The sequence below is a fragment of the Talpa europaea genome, assembly GCF_964194135.1.
Source record: "Talpa europaea genome assembly, chromosome: 9".
NCBI lineage: Eukaryota > Metazoa > Chordata > Mammalia > Eulipotyphla > Talpidae > Talpa > Talpa europaea.
The window spans coordinates 30,095,880-30,118,253 of record NC_140076.1 but is presented as its reverse complement, the minus strand read 5'-3'; the positions used below and the strand labels follow the sequence as shown (position 1 = coordinate 30,118,253).

Below are 22,374 nucleotides of genomic sequence, written 5' to 3'. Positions count from 1 at the left end.
ATTTAAAAAAAAAAAAGTTTTTCTTTGTACTCACCTCCAAATCTCTAACATTCTTATTTTGTACTTAAAACATATTCAGTTTCCAATTTTAGACATTTTCTTTCCTTCCCGGTGGGAAATGAAGATTTTAAATATTTTTTGTATAGTTCCTGCTTGCCTCAACACAAATACATTTTTTCTTTCTCCTCTTAATACAACTCTGTAAAAATTTATAGCTGAATCATGTGAGATACACACACACGTGCACACTATAGTTACCTGTCCTGCAACACTTTTATTTTTGCTTGAATTTATAATTATTTTCTCTCTTTTGCTTAGTTGTATAATGTATTTTAAGTTGTTTTTTGTTTGTTTGTTTTTGCTTAATACTAATTTTCCTTGAGGTATGTAAATCATTTTTTCAATTTTTGGTGTACTTTCACTTATAAATTATTGGTTTTTGTCTAAAGTGTTTTTTATTTCTCTTAAAGCCTAGTAATTTCACTATACTCTATCCTGAAGTTGTATTTTATGACTTGGTATTTGTAAATGCAACTTGTTCCTTTTACTTGTAGTTTCTAATTTTTATTCATTTTGGCAAAACCTTCTGGGTTTATTCTTTATGGAGATTGTCTTAGATATTCTTCATACAATAAACTTTCTGAAGTGCATTAATTTTAATCCCAAGTGTATATTTTCAATGATTATTCACACTTGTATATATCCTTTATATCCTTAACAATCACTCATTAAGATATAGATCATTTCCGGTATTTGAAAGGTTTCTTGTGCCACTACTAGTCAGTATTCCCCTCAAGATAATTACTATTTTGATTTTTATCAGTAGTTTATCTATTCTTGGCTTCAAAGATATTAAACCATACATTATGCATTACTCTGAATATAGCTCCCCCCTCACTCTCCCTTATTTCCAGTTCATCCTTATTTCTATCTTCTTGTCTGTTAGGGACACAATCCAAAGTGTGGAGAACTTAAAGCCCTCCCCTTCTTGACAGACTTTATGGTCATCATGTTTTGCTTTATGTCTGTGTGACTCAAAATCTTAGTTTATCAGCGGTTTTCAGTCTCATCTGCCTTTTCTAGAATTAGCAGTTAGCTTTAGGGAGAAAAAAAAGTCTGGCTCATCTTCCTGGCTTTTCTTCTCTCATATCGTAGCCCAGTAATTCTTTACTGCCTATTAACCTCTCTGTCACATCAAACAGATGGGAAAAAATTAATTTGATTAGATATTCTTAGTCTTCTTAATAGGATGTTTGATCTGTTTTTTTATATGTTGCTATTATCAAAAGCAGAAATCTCCCCATTAATATCACCCTGTCTCACTGAACTCCAGCCCTCTTGCACCCCATGTTCTCTGTTTCATTATTCTAAATTTTCTATTATTCGGTTGATATCACATAATGATTACATTTTTCTATAATTCAGTTTATTTATTTGATAGACACAATCATATTCTTACATGTTCTTTTTTTCATTTCAATTATATATTAATATTACTTTGCCTTTATTTTTAGAACAATAATGGTTCTCAGCAAATGAGTGAAAAGTTGGGAATGTTCTCATATATCCCATGCTCCCACATACACACACATCAGTATCTTTCATTCAACATTCTACATCTGAGTAGTGTATTTGTTACAATCGATGAATCCACATTAACACATTATCAACTAAATTCTAGTTTACTTTAGAGTTCTCTCTTGGTGCTGTATATTCTGTGAGTTCTGACAGCTGTAGAATGTCTTTCACCCACTATTGTAATCTCACACAGAATAATTTCACTGCCATAAAAATCCTCTTTCCACCTTTTATTTCCACATCCTTCATAGTCCTGTAATGTCATCTGAAAAGAGTCATAACCTTTTTCAGGATATCATACAGTAGGAATCATGCAGCATAAAGTCTTCTCAGATTGACTTCTTTTACTTAGTCATTTACATTTGAGGTATCTCAAGGTCTTTGCATGGCTTGATAACTCATTTCTTTATAGCTCTGAATAACATTCCCCTGTATTGATGTATCGTAGTTTATATATCCACTCGCCTATCAAAAGATAGCTTGGTTGTTTCCTAGTTTTAACAATTATTGATAGAACTAATGCACATATGCAGTTTTTTTGTGACATGATTTTTTAGCTTCTTTGAATAAATACTATGAAGAGAGATCACTGATATGACAAGAGTTTATTTAGTTTCATAGGTAACTGCCAAATTGGCTAAATCATTTCATTACATGTTCCTTTTTTCTAGATGAACTTAGAATCATTTCTTAAGGTCTAAGATAAGTTTCTTTGGGTTTTAATTTAATTATATTTTGGGATAATTGGCACTTTTACATTATTCATTCTTCCTATATAGATATGTGACATATATTGATTTATTTTATCTTATGCTTTCTTTCAATCTAAGGTTTTGGGGTGTATGTGTGTATATACTTTTCATCTATTCCTTATATTTATTTATAACTATTATATGTCTTACAGCTTTTGGGAATAAGGACCTTTTCCTTTTCTTTTGTTATGGTTGATATACAAGATAGTGATGGAAAATGCATTTATCTTGAATCCAGTCATTATACTGAATTTTCATATTGAATACAGTAACTTTTTGGTCTATTCCAAATATTTATTTGTAACTTTTTTATTTAGAAAAATGTTATTTATCTGTATGGCACTAGGGCATGATGTCCATAATACTACTGCTTCTTGGAATTTATTGGTGTTTTCACTAAGCATCTAGGATAGGGATCAAATATAAATATGACTTGGCTATTTAAAAAAGTGGATTGTCCCATCTCTTTTCAAGTCCATGATATCCAATATTTGTTTACTTGTTTCATAACTTATGAACAGTTATGCTCAGCTTCTCAACCTCTTAGCAACCTCTATCAGAATTGTCAGATACCCTAAAGGAAAAGTAGTCTCAAAATGCTAGGCTCATTTCTCTGTGTTTCCTTCATACTAATATTCAGACTTGTAATTTTTTTTTTAACCACCTTGTCAGGTCTTGCATGCATTTAAGCAAGTTTTTTACAAGTTGATTTTACCAGGAAGTTTTTTTTTTGGAACTCATTTTATGTTCTATTAGAGTCTGCTATGTTCTATTAGAGTCTTTGTATATCCTGTTACTTTTGGTTGGAAAACTACTTTGCCAGGCCCCAACTCCCAGTTTACACCTATTTATGCTATTGACCATGTCCTAAATAGTGCTTCCTTAGCGGTCTCTGATTCCCTGACTCGATTAGGTCCTGTTATTATACTCTTATAGTACTGTTACAGGGCAGGGAGAGGTGTACCCCAGATCCCCCCCAAACCTGCCTGCTCTAAATGGGTTCTGCCATCCGCCGTATCAACACAAAACATATGAGACTTTAATGGGAAGGAACTTTAATACAATTAGGAAACAATACAGGAAAGGCAAAGAATATAGTTTCTAAATCAAGCACCCAAGATTACCCATCCCCTCGTGGGTAAAACTCCATCCAAATGGGATTGGCCCAGAGCAAGTCCCCAAAGCCTGCCACAAGTCCAAAGCATCTTCCAGTGGGGACCCACAGAAAAGGGTCAGAAACAACCAGACAAGCCCAGAAGGAAAAGAGCAAAATCAAAATCAAGATAAAAGCTGCCATTGTCACCTCCCCACGTGTCTCACCCACATCTGTGTCACCAGTCCACGACCAAAAGACAAGCGCAGTTTCTTCACGTGTCTCTAGGCTCCATGTGCCTCCTACACATCTCCTTCTGGCTCCATCCTGCTTCCTTCCTCAGTCTCCTCTGCAGCTTCTTCCCTCTCTGCTCAGCTCCACCCTCCATTTGGGTGGGGCAGGGAACCTGGAACCTCCCCCTTTCCTGGGGACTACCCTGTTACAGTACTAACTATAATACCTTCATGGCCTCTTTAGTTTGTAATTATATTTTGTTGCTGTGTTTACTTCATATTATGTTTTTCTTCTCAATGCAGTAGAAGGATCTTAAACAAAATGGCCTCAACTGTTTTTTTTTTCTTATTAAACCCTGGTTATGATTTCTTCAGATATTAAATATATTATAGGTATTGGTATTTACCCAAATGAGCTGAAAACTTATGTCCACACAAAACAAAACCCTGTTTATGGATGTTGATGGCAGTTTAATTCAGAATTACCAAAACTTGGAAGCAACCAAGTTATCTTTTAGTAGGTACATAAAATGTGGCATATCCAGCCAATGGAGTACTATTTAAAAAAAAAAAAAAAAAAAAAACAAACCTAGCCCATGAAAACACTTGGAAGGACCTGAAATGCATATTAGTAAGTAAAATAAACTAATCTGAAAAGGCTACAAATATAAGATTCCAACTATGTGTCACTCTGGAAAAGTCAGAACTATGGATACATAAAAGATCAGTGATTGCCAGGTAATTGGAGAATGAAGGGGGGAAAGAGGTGAATAGGCAGAGCACAGAGAATTTTTAGGCAGTGAAATATAATGTATAATATTATAATGATGGATAATATTTTTATACATTTGGCCAAGTCCACAGAATAATTATCATCAAGACTTAACCATGAAGTAAACTATGGACTTTAAATGATTGTGTATCAGTATAGGTTCATCTTTGGTAAAAATGCACCATTCCTGTAAATGATGTGACAATGGGAGAGGCTATGCATGTGGGGTGGGGAGATGGGAGGGTAGGGAATAATGGGAAATTTCTGTATCTCCCTCTCAATTTTGTTGAAAATCTAAAACTTTTCTAAAAAAAGTAAATCTTTAAAAATCAAGAGAAAACCGGAGAGATTAAAGGGTTAATATCTGCTATAGATTAGTAAAGCCATAAGAGATGTACTAACCAAAATATACACATAAACAGTGTATGAAAATATAAACTGATAGTAGTTTACCCAGCAATTACTTTTAGGCATTTAGATACTTATATGGTAAAGTAATTTATATTTGCTTACAATGAACTAATTTAAGGATTTTTTTAAACTTTCAGATGATACAGCATTGTTTGAGTTGATTCAGCTAGTTCCACCAGGTACTGTATAATCTTTTAATAAGGTAATTGACATATGAACCCCCTTCAATGAGGCCCTTTTAAAAAAGTCTTGTCTTTTTCCCTTCTCCCCAAATTAAGAACAATGGTGAGTTTCTAGTATTGGTTCACTATGTATAAAAAATTGTTAGGGGGAAAAGGATGTCCTAAAGCTAATTCCATACAGGCTTTGTGGACTCCACCCCCACTCCAGGCCAAAGCCTAAGACACTGGGAACTCCAAATCCCATCACCACCAAAGGGAAGGTGGCTGGGACCTGAGGGTGGGGTTAAGCAGCCAGGTTGGTATAAAGCCAGACATGTGGGCTTTGGAGGGGTCCCCCATTTTGGCTCTCTGCCAGCTCGCAGCATCCAGCCAGCTCAGAGAGTGCTTTTTGGGTTTCCAGGTTGTCGGATCGGGTAGGATGCATTAAAGACTTTATTTCCCTGTTTTCTCCCTGAGTTGTACATTTTCCTTATTTCCCTTTCCCTTGTAAATAAACCTTTTATTAACCTTTTGTGTGTGCCTGTAGTGGAGTATTAATAAGTCCCTCGTAAGCGCGCGGGTGAGGACCCACAGCCAGGCAACCCGTTCAATATCGGAGCTGCCCTATAACAAAAATATCAATAAAACAAAATAATATATACAGAAAGATGGACATAAATGATATTTGAGCACGTTGTTTTACAATTGAATAAATAATTGAAATCAAAACCAAGTGGAAAATAAGGTGATATCTTGCTAGCATATTTTGTGACATTGATAAAGATTGTCTTTTTTACGTCCTTGTGATTTTTCTAAAACTATGTGCTTTTGTTGGTAGTTGTCTTTGTTTTGTATGCTGCCTCTATTGGGTATGGGGGTGGGGCGAATAAAGCCTTACCCATCAGCAACATCATAAATCCCCAGGATAGGGAGAGTTAAGATATGGAGGATAGTTTAATTTCTGTTATTGATTTCTACGGTGATAGAAGACATCTATTTTAATCAGGCCCTTACTTTATGTGAAAAACAGAGCTATATTTTATGGAAAACTAGTCATCTGAAAGCATTTTAATATTATACCTATATATTAATTCAAGTAACCACAAATTCTAGAAATGTCTATATATTTTTTGCAACATGTAGCCTAATATCTTATAATGGCAGGTGAAAAAGAATAGAAGATAGAAAAAAATTGTAAGATGATAATTAAGGTTTAGATGTGTAATGTCACACCTTGATATGTTATTAAAAGGACAGGTTTTTTTTCTAGAGACTCACAGATAGTCACTAAATTGACATAAATATCCCTTTTATATATTTTTTTATTTTTTTATACCTTTTATAAAAGGAGATGGAATTTGTAATATATATTACATTTTTGGATAAGGAAACATGCTAATCCATTTAATATAATTTTCCTTTTATAGAAATAAAAAAAACAAAACATGGCCCCGAAGCAGGTATTTCAGTAAGGCATCAAGCATAACTGTAGTCTACTTGATGATTTTGTTTCCAAATAGAATATTTTGTTTTAATTTGAATCAGGCTATCTTTCTTGTAGTGGGTGAAACACTGTCTACATATGATGAAAATACACGAGATTTCATGTTCCCGGGTCCAAACCAAATTTCTGGACACCATGATTCAAACCGCCAGGTTACCATGAGGAGGATTTCTGGCCTTCGAGTAAGTGCTTTCTGTTTTCTGAACCAATCTGTCATGCAGGATAATTGCCAGAAACCACCACATAGCTCTCAGTACCTGAAATAAGAACAACTAATTCAATGTTTAATTTGGTTTAAAACTGAAGTGTGGTAGGACAGGGAGAGGGTCAGCCCAAACCCCGCAAACCTGCCTATTCTAAATGGGTTCTGCCATCCACCGCATCAACACAAAACATATGAGACTTTAATAGGAAGGATCTTTAATAAAACTAGGAAACAATACAGGTAAGGCAAAGAGTCTAGTTTCTAAATGAAGTTACCTGTCCCCTCGTGGGTAAAAGTCCATCCAAATGGGATTGGCCCAGAGCAAAGCCCCAAAGCCTGCCACAAGTCTAAAGCATCTTCCAGTGGGGACCCACAGCAAAGGGTCAGAAATAACCAGACAAGCCCGGAAGGAAAAGAGCAAAATCAACATCAAGATAAAAACTGCCATTGTCACCTCCCCATGGGTCTCACCCACATCTGTGTCACCCAGTCCACGACCAAAAAACAAGCGCAGTTTCTTCACGTGTCTCTAGGCTCCATGCGCCTCCTCCAGGTCTCCTGGCTCCATCCTGCTTCCTTCCTTAGTCTCTTCTTCAGCTTCTCCTCTCCCTGCTCAGCTCCACCCTTCCTTGGGTGGGGCAGGGAACCTGGAACCTCCCCCTTTCCTGGGGACCACCCTGTTACATTGTATGAAGTTCTGATGTTAAACTTATTGAAATCTAAAGGAAATAATTAAACAAAACCCCTGTATCTGCCATCTCAAATCAGCAAGTGTCATTTTTGTCTTACATTCTTCATATTTCTCTCCCTCCTCCCCCAGTCTGTTTCTCTCAAAAGAATGGCCCAGATGCCAACCTCCTGTATTTCAAGCTGAAGTTGTAAAAGGATGATACTTTTATTTTGTAGAGGCTGAGTTTTGTTTGCATGTGAAAGGAACAGAAGTAGTTTGTTGTCAGAGGGTAGACTCTGCTGCTTTTAAAACATGTCCCCAAATTTTTTAATGCTCCTTTGCCTAAAATGTATCCTAACTCCTCCATCTTTCAGTGTGGCCTGTACTTAGTGACTAATAAATAGAATGTGGTGGTAGTGACAGTATTAGATTTCCAAGACTGCTTCATCAAAGGGATGTGGCTTCCCCCCTGCTTGTCTCGCTCTTGGATCACTCTCTTTGGGAGAAATGGCTGCTATGTCATGAAGATACTCATGCAGCTCTATGGAGAGGCCATGGATGAGAGCTGAGTCTTCTGGCTAAAAGCTAGAAAATAACAGACGGCTCTAAGACCACAACTGTATGCATAAGCCTTTTCAGTAAGATCATTGATAGGCCTGGTTGAGCCTTCAGATGTCTGCAGCCCAAACGACATCTTGACTGCAATCTCATGCAAGGTTTCAATCTAGAACTCCTAGTTCATCCTCTGCCAGATTCCTGACCTACGGAAACTAGGTGAAATAATAAATGTTTACTGAGCTTTGAACAATAGATTACTAAGTATACTGAACAGCATTAATAAAAGATATGTTTGCAGAAAAAAATAATCATTCAGTTAATTCTTAGACAAATAAGATTTACTTTTTCTGTTTTGTGTGACGTCTGAAACTTGAAAGGTCAAAGGTTGTTCATAGGGGACAAATGTCACACTTCCACTGTATTAGACTGAACCTGCACTACATACAAACAATACATACAAACAATACAAACATCTTCTAATGTTTTGGTGGATTAATAATTTATCTGCTTCCAAATATTTTCTGAAGTCTTTGTTTCTGTTCCTTTGTATTTGACCATTTGCCTTCATTTAATTCAAAACTGTGTTCAAGCTGATCATTGAAATATGTTGCAAGAAATAGAAGCCAGATCCATTCATAGATCTGAATATAAGCTAGATCATGGGGAATGTGTTAAGAATTGTTACAGACTTATTTCCTGTTTTCATGAACTGCATACCTGGGAGCTGTGATTTTTTTTTTTTATTTTGTTTTTTTGTTTGTTTGTTTGTTTAGCATGAGGAGACTATCCAAAGGATTTATTGTAGTTACAATATAATATTGTGACTGATAAGAAATATACTTTTGGTCATTCAGATGACAAAACTATTTTTTTCTACTAGGTATTCAGTCATGATTCCTGGATCATAGTTCCCAAAGCCCTTGGAACTTCTTGAGCAATAGCTCAAAGCAGTGGGAGCCTTTTTTGTTACAGTATTTAATCTCCTGTCCTTAGTTCCTGAAATCACTTGGGAGACATAAAGCCCCTTTCTACCACAATTTGGTTTATGTTAATGAGGTGATTTTTGGACTGCACCTAGGAATGGGGGCTGGTTGTCAGGGGAACCAAACAAGAATAGAAGGTTGGAACTTTCAGCCCTATTCCCTGATTTCTGCAGTTGAATCAGTCACCAGCAACCGATGATTTAATCATTCACATCTATATCCTGAAGCCTCCATAAAAACCCAAAGGACTGGGTTTGGAGAGCTTCCTGGCTGGTGAACCCATGGAAATTTGGGGAGAGAGGCACAAATTTGGAGAGGGCAGGGATCTCTGTGCTCTTCCCCCATGCCTTGCCCTATGCATCTTTTCTTTCTGACTATTCTTGATTTATATTTTTATAATTATCTGATGATTAATAAGTAAAATGCTTCCCTGAGTTCTGCAAGCTAACCTTAGCAAATTAATCCAACCTAAGGAGAAGATTGTCTCTACAAACAAACAACCTGTTGCCAAACAACCAACCTGTTGCCACTTGGGACTTCTGACTGCATCTGAAGTTGGGGGAGGGTAGCTTTATAGGAATGGTTCCTGAAGGGCAGGATCTGATACTATCTCCAGGCAGGCAGACTGAGTTGAAATCTACAACTCAGTATCCCAGGTGCTAGCCAGAGCTTTGCTTTGTGGTGTGGGGAAAGCTCCCTCCCATGTTAAAATTAAGGTCAGAGACATTTTGATGGTTAAATGTGCCTGAATTCTAAAAGTATAAATAACTGAAATCCATTAAGAACTTTTATGTATTTATGACTTGAATATTATATCTTAGTTTAAAAATACTGTAGTAATTTGACTTGAAAATGAAAAAATATTAATTATTCCATAAAATAATATAGTCACTAGCATATGAATCATCTGAAGTTGTTCTTAACTTTTTGCATTACTATGCTGTCTTATCTTTACTAGGAAATTCAAACTAACAAATGAATCAGTTGAGGCTTGACTACTGTCTGTTACCTTGGGTCATATTTTCACTATTAATAATTATATATTTTTTTTAATTGAAGCATCTGATAATTTTCTTTTTCCCCCTCAGGGAATTGCTCCAAAGCTGGAATTTTCTACAACCTCAGTGATTACTGAATGTCTGATAAGTTCAAGGAAATGCCGCACTCAGGTCAAAATCTTTTATTTAAAGTATTTGATGGTTTAATTTATTTCTTCATAGTTATGAATATCAGGCAATCATTATTCTTTTATTTTGGCTGCACCTCTTTTCCCTTTCAATCTTTAGTTTAACTAAAACATCATCATAGACGTGAGAATCTTGGTCCACCTGATAGATGGTGCTGTGATTTTTTTTTTAACTTCATTTTTTTTTTTTATCTCTTTCTTCTTTTAATGCAAAACTGCCAGAAAGATGTTGGGATTAAGAAATCCTACAGAAAATTAGACTGGAGATTTCTATAAATCTTTATAGAAGTTATAGGTTGCTACTAAAGTTTCAAAAGATACTCTTTCTGCAAATGTGACCAAAGGTTCTCAATCTAGGATACTGGTGTGTAGTAGGTGTGGTTTCTTTGTGTCTCTTAATTCCTTAAATTACTTTTGCTCAGCTTGTTGGCCATACTGTTACTATCAGAACAAAAGAAGCTTAGGCACTCCAGTCTAAGTACAATTTGTATTTGTAAAAACTGCCTGTGGTAAACTGAACTCATTGAATCACCAGGTGTCCCTGCTGCCTTCTCTGCAGGTTAGCTAGTAACCTGTAGGCATCACTTGCATTATGACCAGGTAACAATGACCAGCCTGTGATGAAGAGCCAGTAAATATCCCAGAGGGCCAAAGCAGAGCAGGCCTGGACCTATCATGGAAAGAGTGAGGTGCTAATTTACTGCATTAATTCGGTTTAGAGCACATTTGCTGAGGATGGTAACTATGACCCAAGGTAATAAAGATAAACAAAATTATCAAGGGGATCACTTTTATTTTATTTTTATTTTCTATGCCAGAGTTTGGCTGTAATTATTTATTTTCTAAATGCAAGCTGCAGCACAACTGTTAGAATATTAACAATATATGTTTGCCAAAAGCACAGCCTTGTTACAGGCTGGTTTTTGAGATAAGCACTGTGCATATTTGTAAATTGTTAAAAATGCTCTATTGGAACACAAAGTTTTTTTCTCCACAGTGGAGTTTTTTTTTTTTTTTTTTTTTTTTGCCTGAAGTATAGAGATACACAAAAAAGTGTGCATATTCTCAGTGTACAGCTTGGTGGGAGAGCCCTTCCCAGATGTGAAACTGTCACCCCATTCATTTCGCTGGACTTAGGGACTAACACTTCCTGTGTACAGTTTTGGCAAAACTCTTCAATTTCTGTTTTTGACTTTCTATTTCATTGTTTTTCATTTGTTTTTATTGAACAGAGATGTGGAACAGGCTTTGGTAGTCAAACAGTGTTTAAGAATATGATTTAGAGTCAAACAGACCTGGGTTCAAGTTCTACATTGAGAACATATGCCACACGCCTGACACATGACATATAATTAGGAAATCCAGTTGGCTGTTACTAGGTCATTATTATTTTTTAATTAAAATAGCTAGGAGAGATATAGAAACCAATAGTTGCAATGTGTAGCATTATTGGGTAGTCACATAGAGATACTGAATCTGAATGCTAACAGCCAGAATTTTAATCTTATTTGATTTTATTTGAGATGTGATAAATCAATTCACTTTGTTTCCAAGTGATTAGCTATAATTAAAAATTTAATGGCTATAAGGTAGCATTTTCAGTTTCAAATGTAAGAATAAGATAATCACTTTTTAAGGGATAAGTAAGTGAGATTAACTGTAAAATTACTGAAGTTTAGAAATGCTTGTGATGATACTTATTCCTTTTGGCACATTACTTTCAAATTGGATGTTTTGTCAACTATTGAACAGACTGAAAAGATAAAGTGAATTTTAAGTGAATGTCTGGGAAAAAGCCATTTTTCTTATTCCTTTTACCTAATGCAATGTAGAAGTTATTAAATAATTAAAAACTGATAGTAGATTTGTTGATATAAATTTATTAATCTGCTATAAGTGGTCACTTTTGAGGTGAAACAAGCTTTAAAAATGGCATTATGGTTTAAAACAGAATGTTTTGCATAGATGTGTAAGTTGGCTGAGTGATTGTTTTGCTCTGGACTGGCTGGGGTAGGACCGAATGACCCCAGATGGCCCCACTCAGTGTCTGGCAGTTGGCCAGAGTTTTGGTAATTGATGATTTCAGGGGGCATAGTGGCCACAAGATTCGTGATCTAGCAGGTTAATTTCCACTCATTCACATGGTAGCAGGGACGTTTTCAAGAATAAGGGAGGTAAGAACTGTTAAGTCTCTCCTCTTGTCATGTGCTCCTGTCTTGTCAGTCAACAGTGGAAGCCATTTGTGAATAGCATAAAAAGAATCATTTAAAATTTTGTTGGGCAAAATATGACATACTGTGGATTGAGTAGAGTTAGATGGCATGTAGCTATGGTAGCTACAGCACAGTCTATAACTTCCTTTGGTAGTGTTCAGTATTCCAAACTAATGAAGTCAGGAGATGAGATTTATTTCTTTAGATTTGGTATCAACAGAAGTGGGTATGAAGAAACTTTACAGCATTGCTGCAAATGGATGTTTATGGGTTCTTCTGGGTCTGGAAGTAAGAGTTGTTAAAAATTTATAAAGATCTGGGGAAAAGAGATCTAAGCACAGCAGAGGTGAGAAAGGCAAGTAACAGATTCAGTCAGAATGAAAGATATAGGTTGAAGAAAAGATGTTTTGGTAAGCAAGAGATTTTCAAATTTTGAGGTGCAGTGAACCTGCATAATGATGAAATCTAAGTTAAAGTAGGAAAAGATAATTAAATTTGAGAAAATAGAAAGTCTGAGCCCAAGGTCAAGGAAAGATTTCCTTGAACATTTTATTAAACCTCAAAGGCTCTTTCATGTGCTAACATTCCTCCTCTGTGAACCAGTGTGATGTCATAAAGATAGATTAAATTGGACAAAGAAAAATTCTAAATATTTGAAGTCATTGTACAAGATGAGAAAAGATCCAGGAGTATATCAAGAGCTGTAAAGGAAAGAAAGATTATGAAATAATTAAATGTTACTACTCTGTCAGACAGAGTCTTAATTTTCTGTTTATCTACTTTAAAGAAATATTTGCCTCTTCTTTCTGTTTCACGTTTGTGTTTTAATCACTTGAAATTAGTACCCTTGGAATGTGGAGACGAGGCTAAGAATGTAGAGAGGGAGATAGGATTGGTGGTTTTGTTAAAAGGTTAAAATTAGAAAAACATTCAAGGATTCTTAATGGTTTATATTTTCTAATATTAGCAATTTTATAATTCTAGATAAGATGTGAAGTGATACTAATATTTACTTGTAATCCAAATTCTAAGGCAATTATAAGGCAGTCTATTTAAGTAAAATGTTAGCAATACCAAAAAAATTAGATATGTCAATTTTTTAAAGATTTTAGACAGCTAAATAGTTTCATTACGAAGAGTACTGAGTCGTTAAGGCTTATAATGTCTTTTATAAATTTTTATTTCATGAAAGTATGGAACAAAAATTAGGATGTTATAACTTTGCATTATTGAGTTGGCAAAGTTATAGTTTGGAGGAGACCTTAAAAATCCTCATCACCTTGTATAGTCCAAACAATGCACTCCTGTGACAATATGTATGAAATTGTTTTTCAGATTATCACCTTTTGCCTATGTGTGTAATCATAGAAGTGTGAATCAAATGTATTTTAATAGTTTTCTTCCTAAATATTGTATCATCAGCTTACTAGACGTAGTATATTTGTAGCATTACCAAACAAAGCCCTCTTAAATTATGTAGCCAATAATTTTGGGGTAATTATAATTGATAAATCAATGTTTGCATTAAGACTTGGTAGACTAAAAACCATTTCTGACTTTGTTTCTTATATTTTTCAAATTATTATCAAATATTGGACTTTAATTTCCATAAAAAAAACTTCGTCAGACTTGAAAAGTTTTGTGCAGTATGCTTTATTAACTACCAAATCAAGAGTTATCTATGAAAATATGGATTTGAAATCACCCTGGGATTTACACAGATAGGAAAGAATATACTTATTGGCTTTGTTGATAGATTTTATGTATCTTAATTTACTTTTTAAAGTTTTTCTGCCCATGTTTTTATTTTTATGTTTAGGATAAATATATTTACCATACTGCTCCAATTGAAAAGCCACACAGCAGACTGCAAAGCAGAACATCAAGAACTCAAAAGAAAAAATCCAAGTCACCTGAAAGAAATAGATATTGCATAAATGCAAAAAACTACGAACAGCCTACAATTTCTTCAAAATCACACTCTCCATCTCCCTACACAAAAAGACGCATGTGTGAACTATCAGAAGACACCAGGCGGCGCCTGGCCCATTTAAACCTGGGACCATATGAATTCAAAAAGGAAACAGATAAGCCTCCATTTGTGATTAGACATGTATGTATTCTCTTAGACAAGTATGTATTCTCTTAAACATTTTTCACCTGAAATTGACCTAATCTGTTCTTTCACTAAAATACTCTGATATTTTTCAACTTTTAGTTTATGTGAGTAATTGTCTTTCTTCAGCTTTCACTTAGCAATCTAAAATGGAAAATTAACTTAGAATAAAAGAGTATTCTTTTTTTTAGTCTTTAAACTTTATACAGATCAAGCTCCATTATGAATGCTGTGTTAAATCCCCTAAGTACCCATTTCCTTCCTCCTCATACAGTGGACAGCATAATAACTACAAATTAAACTTAGATATAATTGACATTAGTACTAAAATGCAGAGTACAGTTTTTAAGAGGACCAGGTTTTCTTTATGAAAAGGAAGATTCCTTTTCCCCCACCCCTTTTAAAAATTATAGTGGAAATTTCAAGGTTTCCTTTGAAATTATGCCCCTTAGGTAAATATTATATGATGGATTGTTGAAGCAAATCATTATTTGATGGGAATGGGAAGACTTTTGAAAGGGAAGAGAGTTAACTTAAGGGTAGCCTAGTTCTACTCTTTCTGTACAGATACCTGCTTTTGATATGGTTTAAGTTTTGTGCTTCTGTCCAATATGATAACCAAACAGATTGACTGATTTTAAGGGCCTACCTATAATCATAATAGTCAGTGTAGAATTTTTTCAAAATTTCGGTGGTTTCTTGAATTTTTGTGAATAAATTTTATATTATAAGCAAAAGTTTGCAAAATAATATTATTAATAGGCACAATAATACTACATTTTAAGATACAAGTCCCTTTAGAGGCAAAACAACTTTGTATATCAACCAATCTATTTCTGATTTTGATGTCTCTCATTTATTATTCCACACTCTAAAATGTAAATATATCTGGGTCTAAAGCACTTTGAACATACACAATCTGAATGTTTAAATTTTCTTTGCTATATTTTAAAAACTATAGATGTGGGGCTTCCCCGGTGGCGCAGTGGTTTTGAGAGCCGGGTTGCGAAGCTGCCTGCAGCCTCTGCGGCGCCAGTTCGATCCCCGGCTGCTCCCCGGCCACCAGAGTAGGGTCCCACATGGCGCGCAGACCTCTCCTGCTGCCCGCTGCTCCCCTCAGCAGTGTGCTTCGGTCCTTCTGCCTGCTCTGCTCCCCGTTCTGGCTCTGGTGAATTCTCTCACCCTCTGCACTTCTGACTGTACCCAGTGCTTGTACAAATAAATAAATAAATAAATAAAAATAAATCTTAAAAAAAAAAAAACTATAGATGTGCCTTACATAACATCCTAGCCCATCATTTGACTATGCAAATCATTTATTCCTTTAACCTAAATTAATAGATTTTTTAAAATTGTAACAGGAAATTTATAATGTAATAGGTAATTTTAAATGGTAATATTTTATTAAGATTATGTTATTTCTACGTAATCTGTTGATTCTGGTCACTTTTTTGTTTCTGATATTATGGCAATTTCAGAATACCTTTAATTTTATGTCTGCCCACAATTACAAACTCACTGAAAAAGAGAGGATGTACTAAATTTTAATCTGAAGGAGTGGTAACATTTTAACTAGTGTCTATTTACAAATGTAGGTGGGAATTTTAAGGGGGATTAGCTACATAAAATTATTTGGGAAATAATTGCTCTTAGATGTTTATTGTATCTTTTTCACATCACTGATCAAAATAGATTAAAAATGGAATAATTTTCAAATCAATGTTCAAAATACACTGCTTGATATAGTTTGGCATTTTTGTTTAAATGATCCTCCTCTCAGTTTTCTAATGAACTAAAAAATGAATACTTCTACATCTAAAATTTTAAAAATTGCTCAAAATCTGGATTTTCCAATTGTGTTTGTAAACATAGACACCTTTCCCCTTTCCTCCATAACCATTTATGATTTTAAAAGGACTTAACATGTTGGTTACTAACAAAATATTGATTTGATACATACATTTGAAAAGTTTCCACTTCTCAGAAAGACATTCTAGTTTATAGTACATTATATGAAAAGTAATCTTAAAGAAGTAGTAGTGTCAGGACATCAACAAGCATGTTTCCAACTAGTCTGCCCAACTGTCCTAAAGGAGTTAAACACCATTTTTTGTTTCATTTGTACAAAACAGGATTTTTTTAAATATTGGCAATGTATACATATAATACAAGATTTATTATCTCAATCATTTTAAAGTATATAATTCAGTGGCATAAAATACATTCATATTGTACAACTGTAGTTCCAGAACTTCTGCTTCACCCCAAATGCATGTGAATAGATACATTTGTACAGAAGTTTTAGTTTGAATACCTGTTTAAATTCGTAATCGTTAGCTATAAAATTGTTGTACCATATGGCAATTCTGGGTTTAACTTGTTGAACTGCCAAACTGTTTTCCATAGTGGTTGTTCATTTCTTGTTCCCACCAGCAATGCATAAAAGGTCCAATCTATTCACATTTCCACTAACAGTTATTTTTCATTTTGTTTTGTTTTCATTTCATTATTCCATGCCCATTCATGCTGATGGGTATGAAATGGCACCTCATTGTGATTTTGATTTGCAACTTTTTTTTTTAAGATTTATTTATTTATTTATATAAGCCCTGGTATAGTCAGAAGCGTGGGAGGGTGAGAGAATTCACCAGAGCTAGAGCAGGGAACAGAACAGGCAGACTGACGAAATACACTGCTGAGGGGAGCAGTGGGCGTGCCAGGAGAGGTCTGTGCACCATGTGGGTCCCTCCCTGGCGGCCAAGGATTGAACTGGAGCTTTGTAGCCCAGCGCTCAACCGCTGCGCCACCAGGGCAGCAACTTTCTAATGACCTTAATAATGCTGAGCACCCTCTCATGGGCTTGTTAGCCATTTGTTTATCTTCTTTGAAGAGTGTCTATTATAACGAACATAGGGAAGTACTTGACTAAGCTCTGACTTTGGAATATGCTTGAACCTTATAGGCACTATTCTGTTAACCTGATGAAAGTGGTTATATATTATAGTTGATTTTCTAGGGCTGTGAGGCTGAAGGAACACTTAAACTATGTTTTACTTTGGAATCCTTCTTATAGGTTGATCCCCCAAGTCCCAGGGCCGATACTGTATATGGATCTTCTAGCAGAGACTGTGAAAGAGATGGATGGACCAGGATGCATAATGGTGAGCTGTACAAGTTATGTTTCTCATTGCTTTAGTTGCTTTGGCTGCAATCAAGCCTTTAACTTGGCATTCATTAACAAAATCAGAATCTCTGCTGTATTTATTAGTGGATAATATTGGTATAGTGCCACTTTGTACAATTTGTGGGACGACCACATAGGTATTCTCTAAAAATAATACAGGTTGCAACATAGCTAAACAGAGAGGCCGATAAGCCTCTTCCCTATGCACAAGCAGAAATTAACTATTACTCAATGAAAATCGCACCAGCCATTACCTGCTTCATGGAACTGACCCACAGATATTTGCTGTGGTGGTAGAATAGGCAGCAGTGAAAGGCATTGTGGCCTATATGGTGGATATTCCAGTCAGACAAGCTGGGAGTTTGGCACAGCAAAGGGGAAATGCAGACCTTCATGTGCACTGGGGCTTAGGGCCCATTTATTCAGTCATGGAAAGTCAAACTCAGTAGTACAGACATCTAAATCACTTACCCCCTCTCTTTGGGAATTGAGAAGTTTTCAATTTGGAGAAAGATCTGTTGCATACCACAGAGAGAGTGACAAAGAGGCAGGGACCTGGAAACAGGGGCTTGTGCAGGGATCGGTGTCTGATCTGGCCCCAAGGGCAGAAAAGGCAGTACAGGACTCTCTGCCTCACTTTGGCAGTCTCTGAGACTGAGATCTTAAGACTCACACTTCTCCTCCCTCCTCTACCTGCCACTGAGGTAAATGATATAAATGAATGAAACTAAAGTTATGGCACCTCAATAGGAAAAACTAAATTAGACAACACACATGCTTAGAAAGTAAAGAACCTGGGAACACAAGATATGTAAGGAGAAAGAGAAGAATAATTTTCAAGAACAATCTGAGATACAGAATTGGAGCCTCTATCAGACAGATTTTAGAATAGCTATTGTGAAGTAACTCAGTAAGTCTGAGAATCTCAAACCCCAAAAAGCAGCTTCAGGATCACAGAAAAGAAAAAAAGATGTTCAGGAGCAGAAGGAGTACTTTATCAAAGAAATCAAAGCTATATAAAAAACCCAAGGATGCTGAATGAAATGGAGACAAACACAGAAAGTACAGTAAGTAGACTTAAGCTTACAGAGGAAAGAACCATTGAAATAGAAGATAAATTTGTACAAATAATTCAAGTAGAAGAAAGAGAAATAAGATGTAGGAAACGTGATCTCCGCAAAAATATCAGACTCCATTGGAAGAGAAAACAAAAGGATAATCGATATCCCAGAAGGTGAAATATATTTTCTCCTGTAAAACAGGCTTTGGGAAACACCATAGCAAAAAGAGTTCAAGGTTATGTGTTTTGGACATACATTTACACAAGTATTGAATACTTGATCTGCCACTTACTTATAAATTGGGTATTCTTTAACAAATCATTTTAACTATATTGATAATCAGTTTATTAAAGAATAAAATGTTATGTAAATGTTACCATGTAAAATGCCCTAGTACAGGACACATTCTATAAATATCTACTGTCATTATAATATTTATATTTTTGAAAAAATAATGTCCTTTCAGTTTATAAGTTTATAAGGCTAAGTTTTCCATCTTTAGTCTAGTCCTCATGGTTAGAAAAGTTAAGTTCAATATGAAGATGATTTTTAATGAAATAAGTTGATTAGTGTGGTAGAATTAAGGATATTTGAATGTTAACTGTCTTAGACATTGGTCAGGCAGTTCAGCAGACATTCACCAGCAGCCTTTTAGTTAATTTACTACACACTGAGAAAGGCAGAAAACAAATGAGAGTAAAAAGCATAGTCATAACAAGTAATGAACTCTTTCTAAACTGTAGTATGTAATCTTTTTTTTTTTTTTTAATGGTGAAATGTAACATTCTTCTCTGAGACCATGCAGAGTTGTGCTCATTTGTTTTGCTCTTTTAGTACTAACAGGGAAATAGATGTGCTAATCAATAAGCCTTTTATACCCACAATAGGAGATTATGAGAAATTAGAAACAGATGGTATATTCTGTTTCCCCTCTTGGAAGAAATTTATGGACATGGAAAAAAAATAACAACTTTAAGATCAAGAAAATAAAAAATAACTTCAATATAGATGTTTCTTTGGAAGATGTTATTGGAATAGACTTACGTGTCTGATTTCTCTTGGCAATTATTATATACTTGCCAACAGAACTGTTGTAGTTTCTAGTAACTTTTAATTGAAGGTGTCAGTGACTTTTATAGAGATACAGAGACGTTAATAATGTCAAATATTTTGACATAATTTCAAGCTACAGAAAAGTTGAAATAATACAAAGGTCCCATACCCTTTCACCCACAATCTACAAATATTAATATTTGCTTTACCCTCTCCCTCTTTCTATCTCTTTCCCCTCCCTGCCTCCATCTGTTTTTAGTTCTGTGTATAAACTTGTAACAAGAACATTGCTATGAATTAAATTGTGTCCTTCCAGAATGCACGTTAGATACCTAACCCCCAGTATAATGGAGATCGGGCCTTTGGGAGGTCATTATATTTAGATAAAGTTGTTAGAGTAGAACCTTCATGATAGGATTAGTTCCCTGATGAGAAGAGACACCTGAGGGCTTACCTTATCTCTCTGCCATGTGAGCATAGTCAGCAACCAGCGGTATTTAGTCTAGAGTGGGATCTCTTACCAGATCTGGCACCCAAATCTTAAACTTCCAGTCTCTAGAACTATGAGAAATAAATGTCTGTTGTTTAAGCCTTTAAGTCAGTGCTATTTTGTTATGATAGAATTTATCATATGTGATTCAGTTGTCAAAGAAGAAAATTAGCAATGATATTAATAAATTCATAAACCTAAAAAAAATATCACACATAGTGCCTCGCCTTCAATTCCTGTATCTTTTGTTTTGTTTAATTTGGATCACTCTCTTGGCCTGTGTTTGTGTTAAATGACGTTGATAATCTTGAGAGTACAGGCCACTTATTTGGTAAAGTCCCTCAATTTGAGTTTGTTTAGTCTTCCCTCTTGATTGGTATAGTTATTAATTTTCCCCCAGAATACAACAGAAGTGATGTGTTATTCTCAGCATCTTCTCAGAAGATAAGTGATGTTGCTTTGTTGCTGGTGATGTGAATTTGTTCATTTGATTATGACTATGTCTGCTAGTTTCCTATACCCTAAAGGTGCAATTTCTTCTCTTTGCAATTATGGAGAGAGATAGTTTGATACTATGGAATAGATCCTGTTACTCCTCAACTTTAAATCCTTTAGTATACATGAATCATTCTTGCCTGAAACAATTTTATTACTGTGATGTTTACCAAATAGTGATTCAAAAAAAAATCCATTATTTGACTTTCTGCTACAAAGAATTGTCCTTCTCATTTTAATGTCCCTATCCTTTTGGCTACATTTATTTTTTCTTGGCTGGCAGCTGAGCAGTTGTGTTTTGAATTCCCATTAGTTAATTTAAATATATGTGGGAATTTCTTACGATAGTCTCTTAAACATGGTGAATTTTCATTTGTGACTATCTTCAATGGAAATTTTTCTTGGATATTTTTACCACTTATCTTGCCTAATAATTCTTAAATTTTTATAGGATACCATTTTCACTCTCATTGACTGATTTGGTCCTTATAATAATCATGTGAAGATGGATTTAAGTACATTTGATCAAGACAAGTGACAGAGGCCTAGAGAAGTGAAGTGACTTGTTGGCGAACTATAAAATAGCCCTGCTCAGTCTAGAAGCCAGGTCTCCTAGCCATAAATTTCCTTTCTTTCCCACTGCTTTCCTACCTTTCATTTAGGTGTAATTTCCTTTCTTTCTTTTTTTTCAAGATTTATTTTTATTTATTTATGCATACAAGAACTGGAGTATAGGCCAGATGTGCTGGGGGTGAAAGAATTCACCAGAGACAGAGTGGGGAACAGAACAGGCGATTGACTTGCAATACACTACCGAGGGGAGCAGTGGGACAGGAGAGGTCTGCTGCACCATGTGGGTTAGCTCCCTTGCTGGGGATTGAACTCTTGCTGCAGGGGGATTGAACTCTTGCTATTGATAGCTTGATAGCACTAAGACATTAACCCCTGTGCCACCAGGGAGGCCCTAGGTGTGATTTTCTTTTAAACTTTTAAAACATATTTTATCCATCTAGAATTTCTATGATCTATTGCTCTAATTGTAATGTGTGCTGTACTTTTGAAAAAGCTCAGTAAATAGCCCTGCAAGAATTTGGAAGCTTTCTCCAATTATTTGCATATTTTGAAGAGGAAATCAAGAGCACCATTTTTACCCAGAAACCTCAACATTGCAGAGGTAGGGTCTTAGAGATGAGGAAGGGTCTGTTTGACATGAAGAGGGCCCTATGTGTAAATCTACATTCCTATGCTGAACTCCTTGGTCAGTCCCCTTTTTGCCTCTGATGAATAATGCTGCTGTGAACTTTGGCATTGTGGTCTCTGTATAGATACCTGTTTTTATTTCTCTTGAATACCTAGGAGTCAGATTGCTGGTTCATATGACAAACTGAACTTTTTAAAGAAATTTCCAGCTGTTTAGTAATGTGACTGCACCACTTTATCTTCCTACTTGCAGATTATAAGGTTTACAGTTTCTTCTTAACATTTGTTATTGCATTTGCATACAAACATTCTCGAGGGTGTATATCCTGTATCATTGGCACTTTAATTTGCACTCCCCTTATGAAGAATAGTGTTAACTTTTTCTTAGAGTGCTGATCAGTTATTTGTGTATCTTTTTTAGTGATCATTACTCTTAAGGTCACTCATAAGCAGGGT

The 22,374-nt window shown here is 35.3% G+C and overlaps 1 protein-coding gene across 4 annotated transcripts in view; it reads left to right on the top strand.

Moving 5' to 3' along the window:
- The window catches only part of SPATA6 (spermatogenesis associated 6), a gene marked incomplete at its 5' end in the record, with an annotated part of 98,396 nt that overhangs the window by 20,847 nt on the left and 55,175 nt on the right, over nt 1-22,374 (top strand). For 2 of the 4 annotated variants that reach the window (XM_084244275.1, XM_084244278.1), the window contains 5 exons: nt 4,977-5,018; nt 6,562-6,686; nt 10,009-10,089; nt 14,139-14,432; nt 17,509-17,596. In XM_084244275.1, coding sequence (XP_084100401.1) covers nt 4,977-5,018; nt 6,562-6,686; nt 10,009-10,089; nt 14,139-14,432; nt 17,509-17,596 — 630 coding nt within the window. Of the gene's footprint in view, nt 1-4,976; nt 5,024-6,545; nt 6,687-10,008; nt 10,090-14,138; nt 14,433-17,508; nt 17,597-22,374 lie in introns of all 4 variants that reach the window. The other 2 variants (XM_084244276.1, XM_084244277.1) reach the window with 2 other exon arrangements.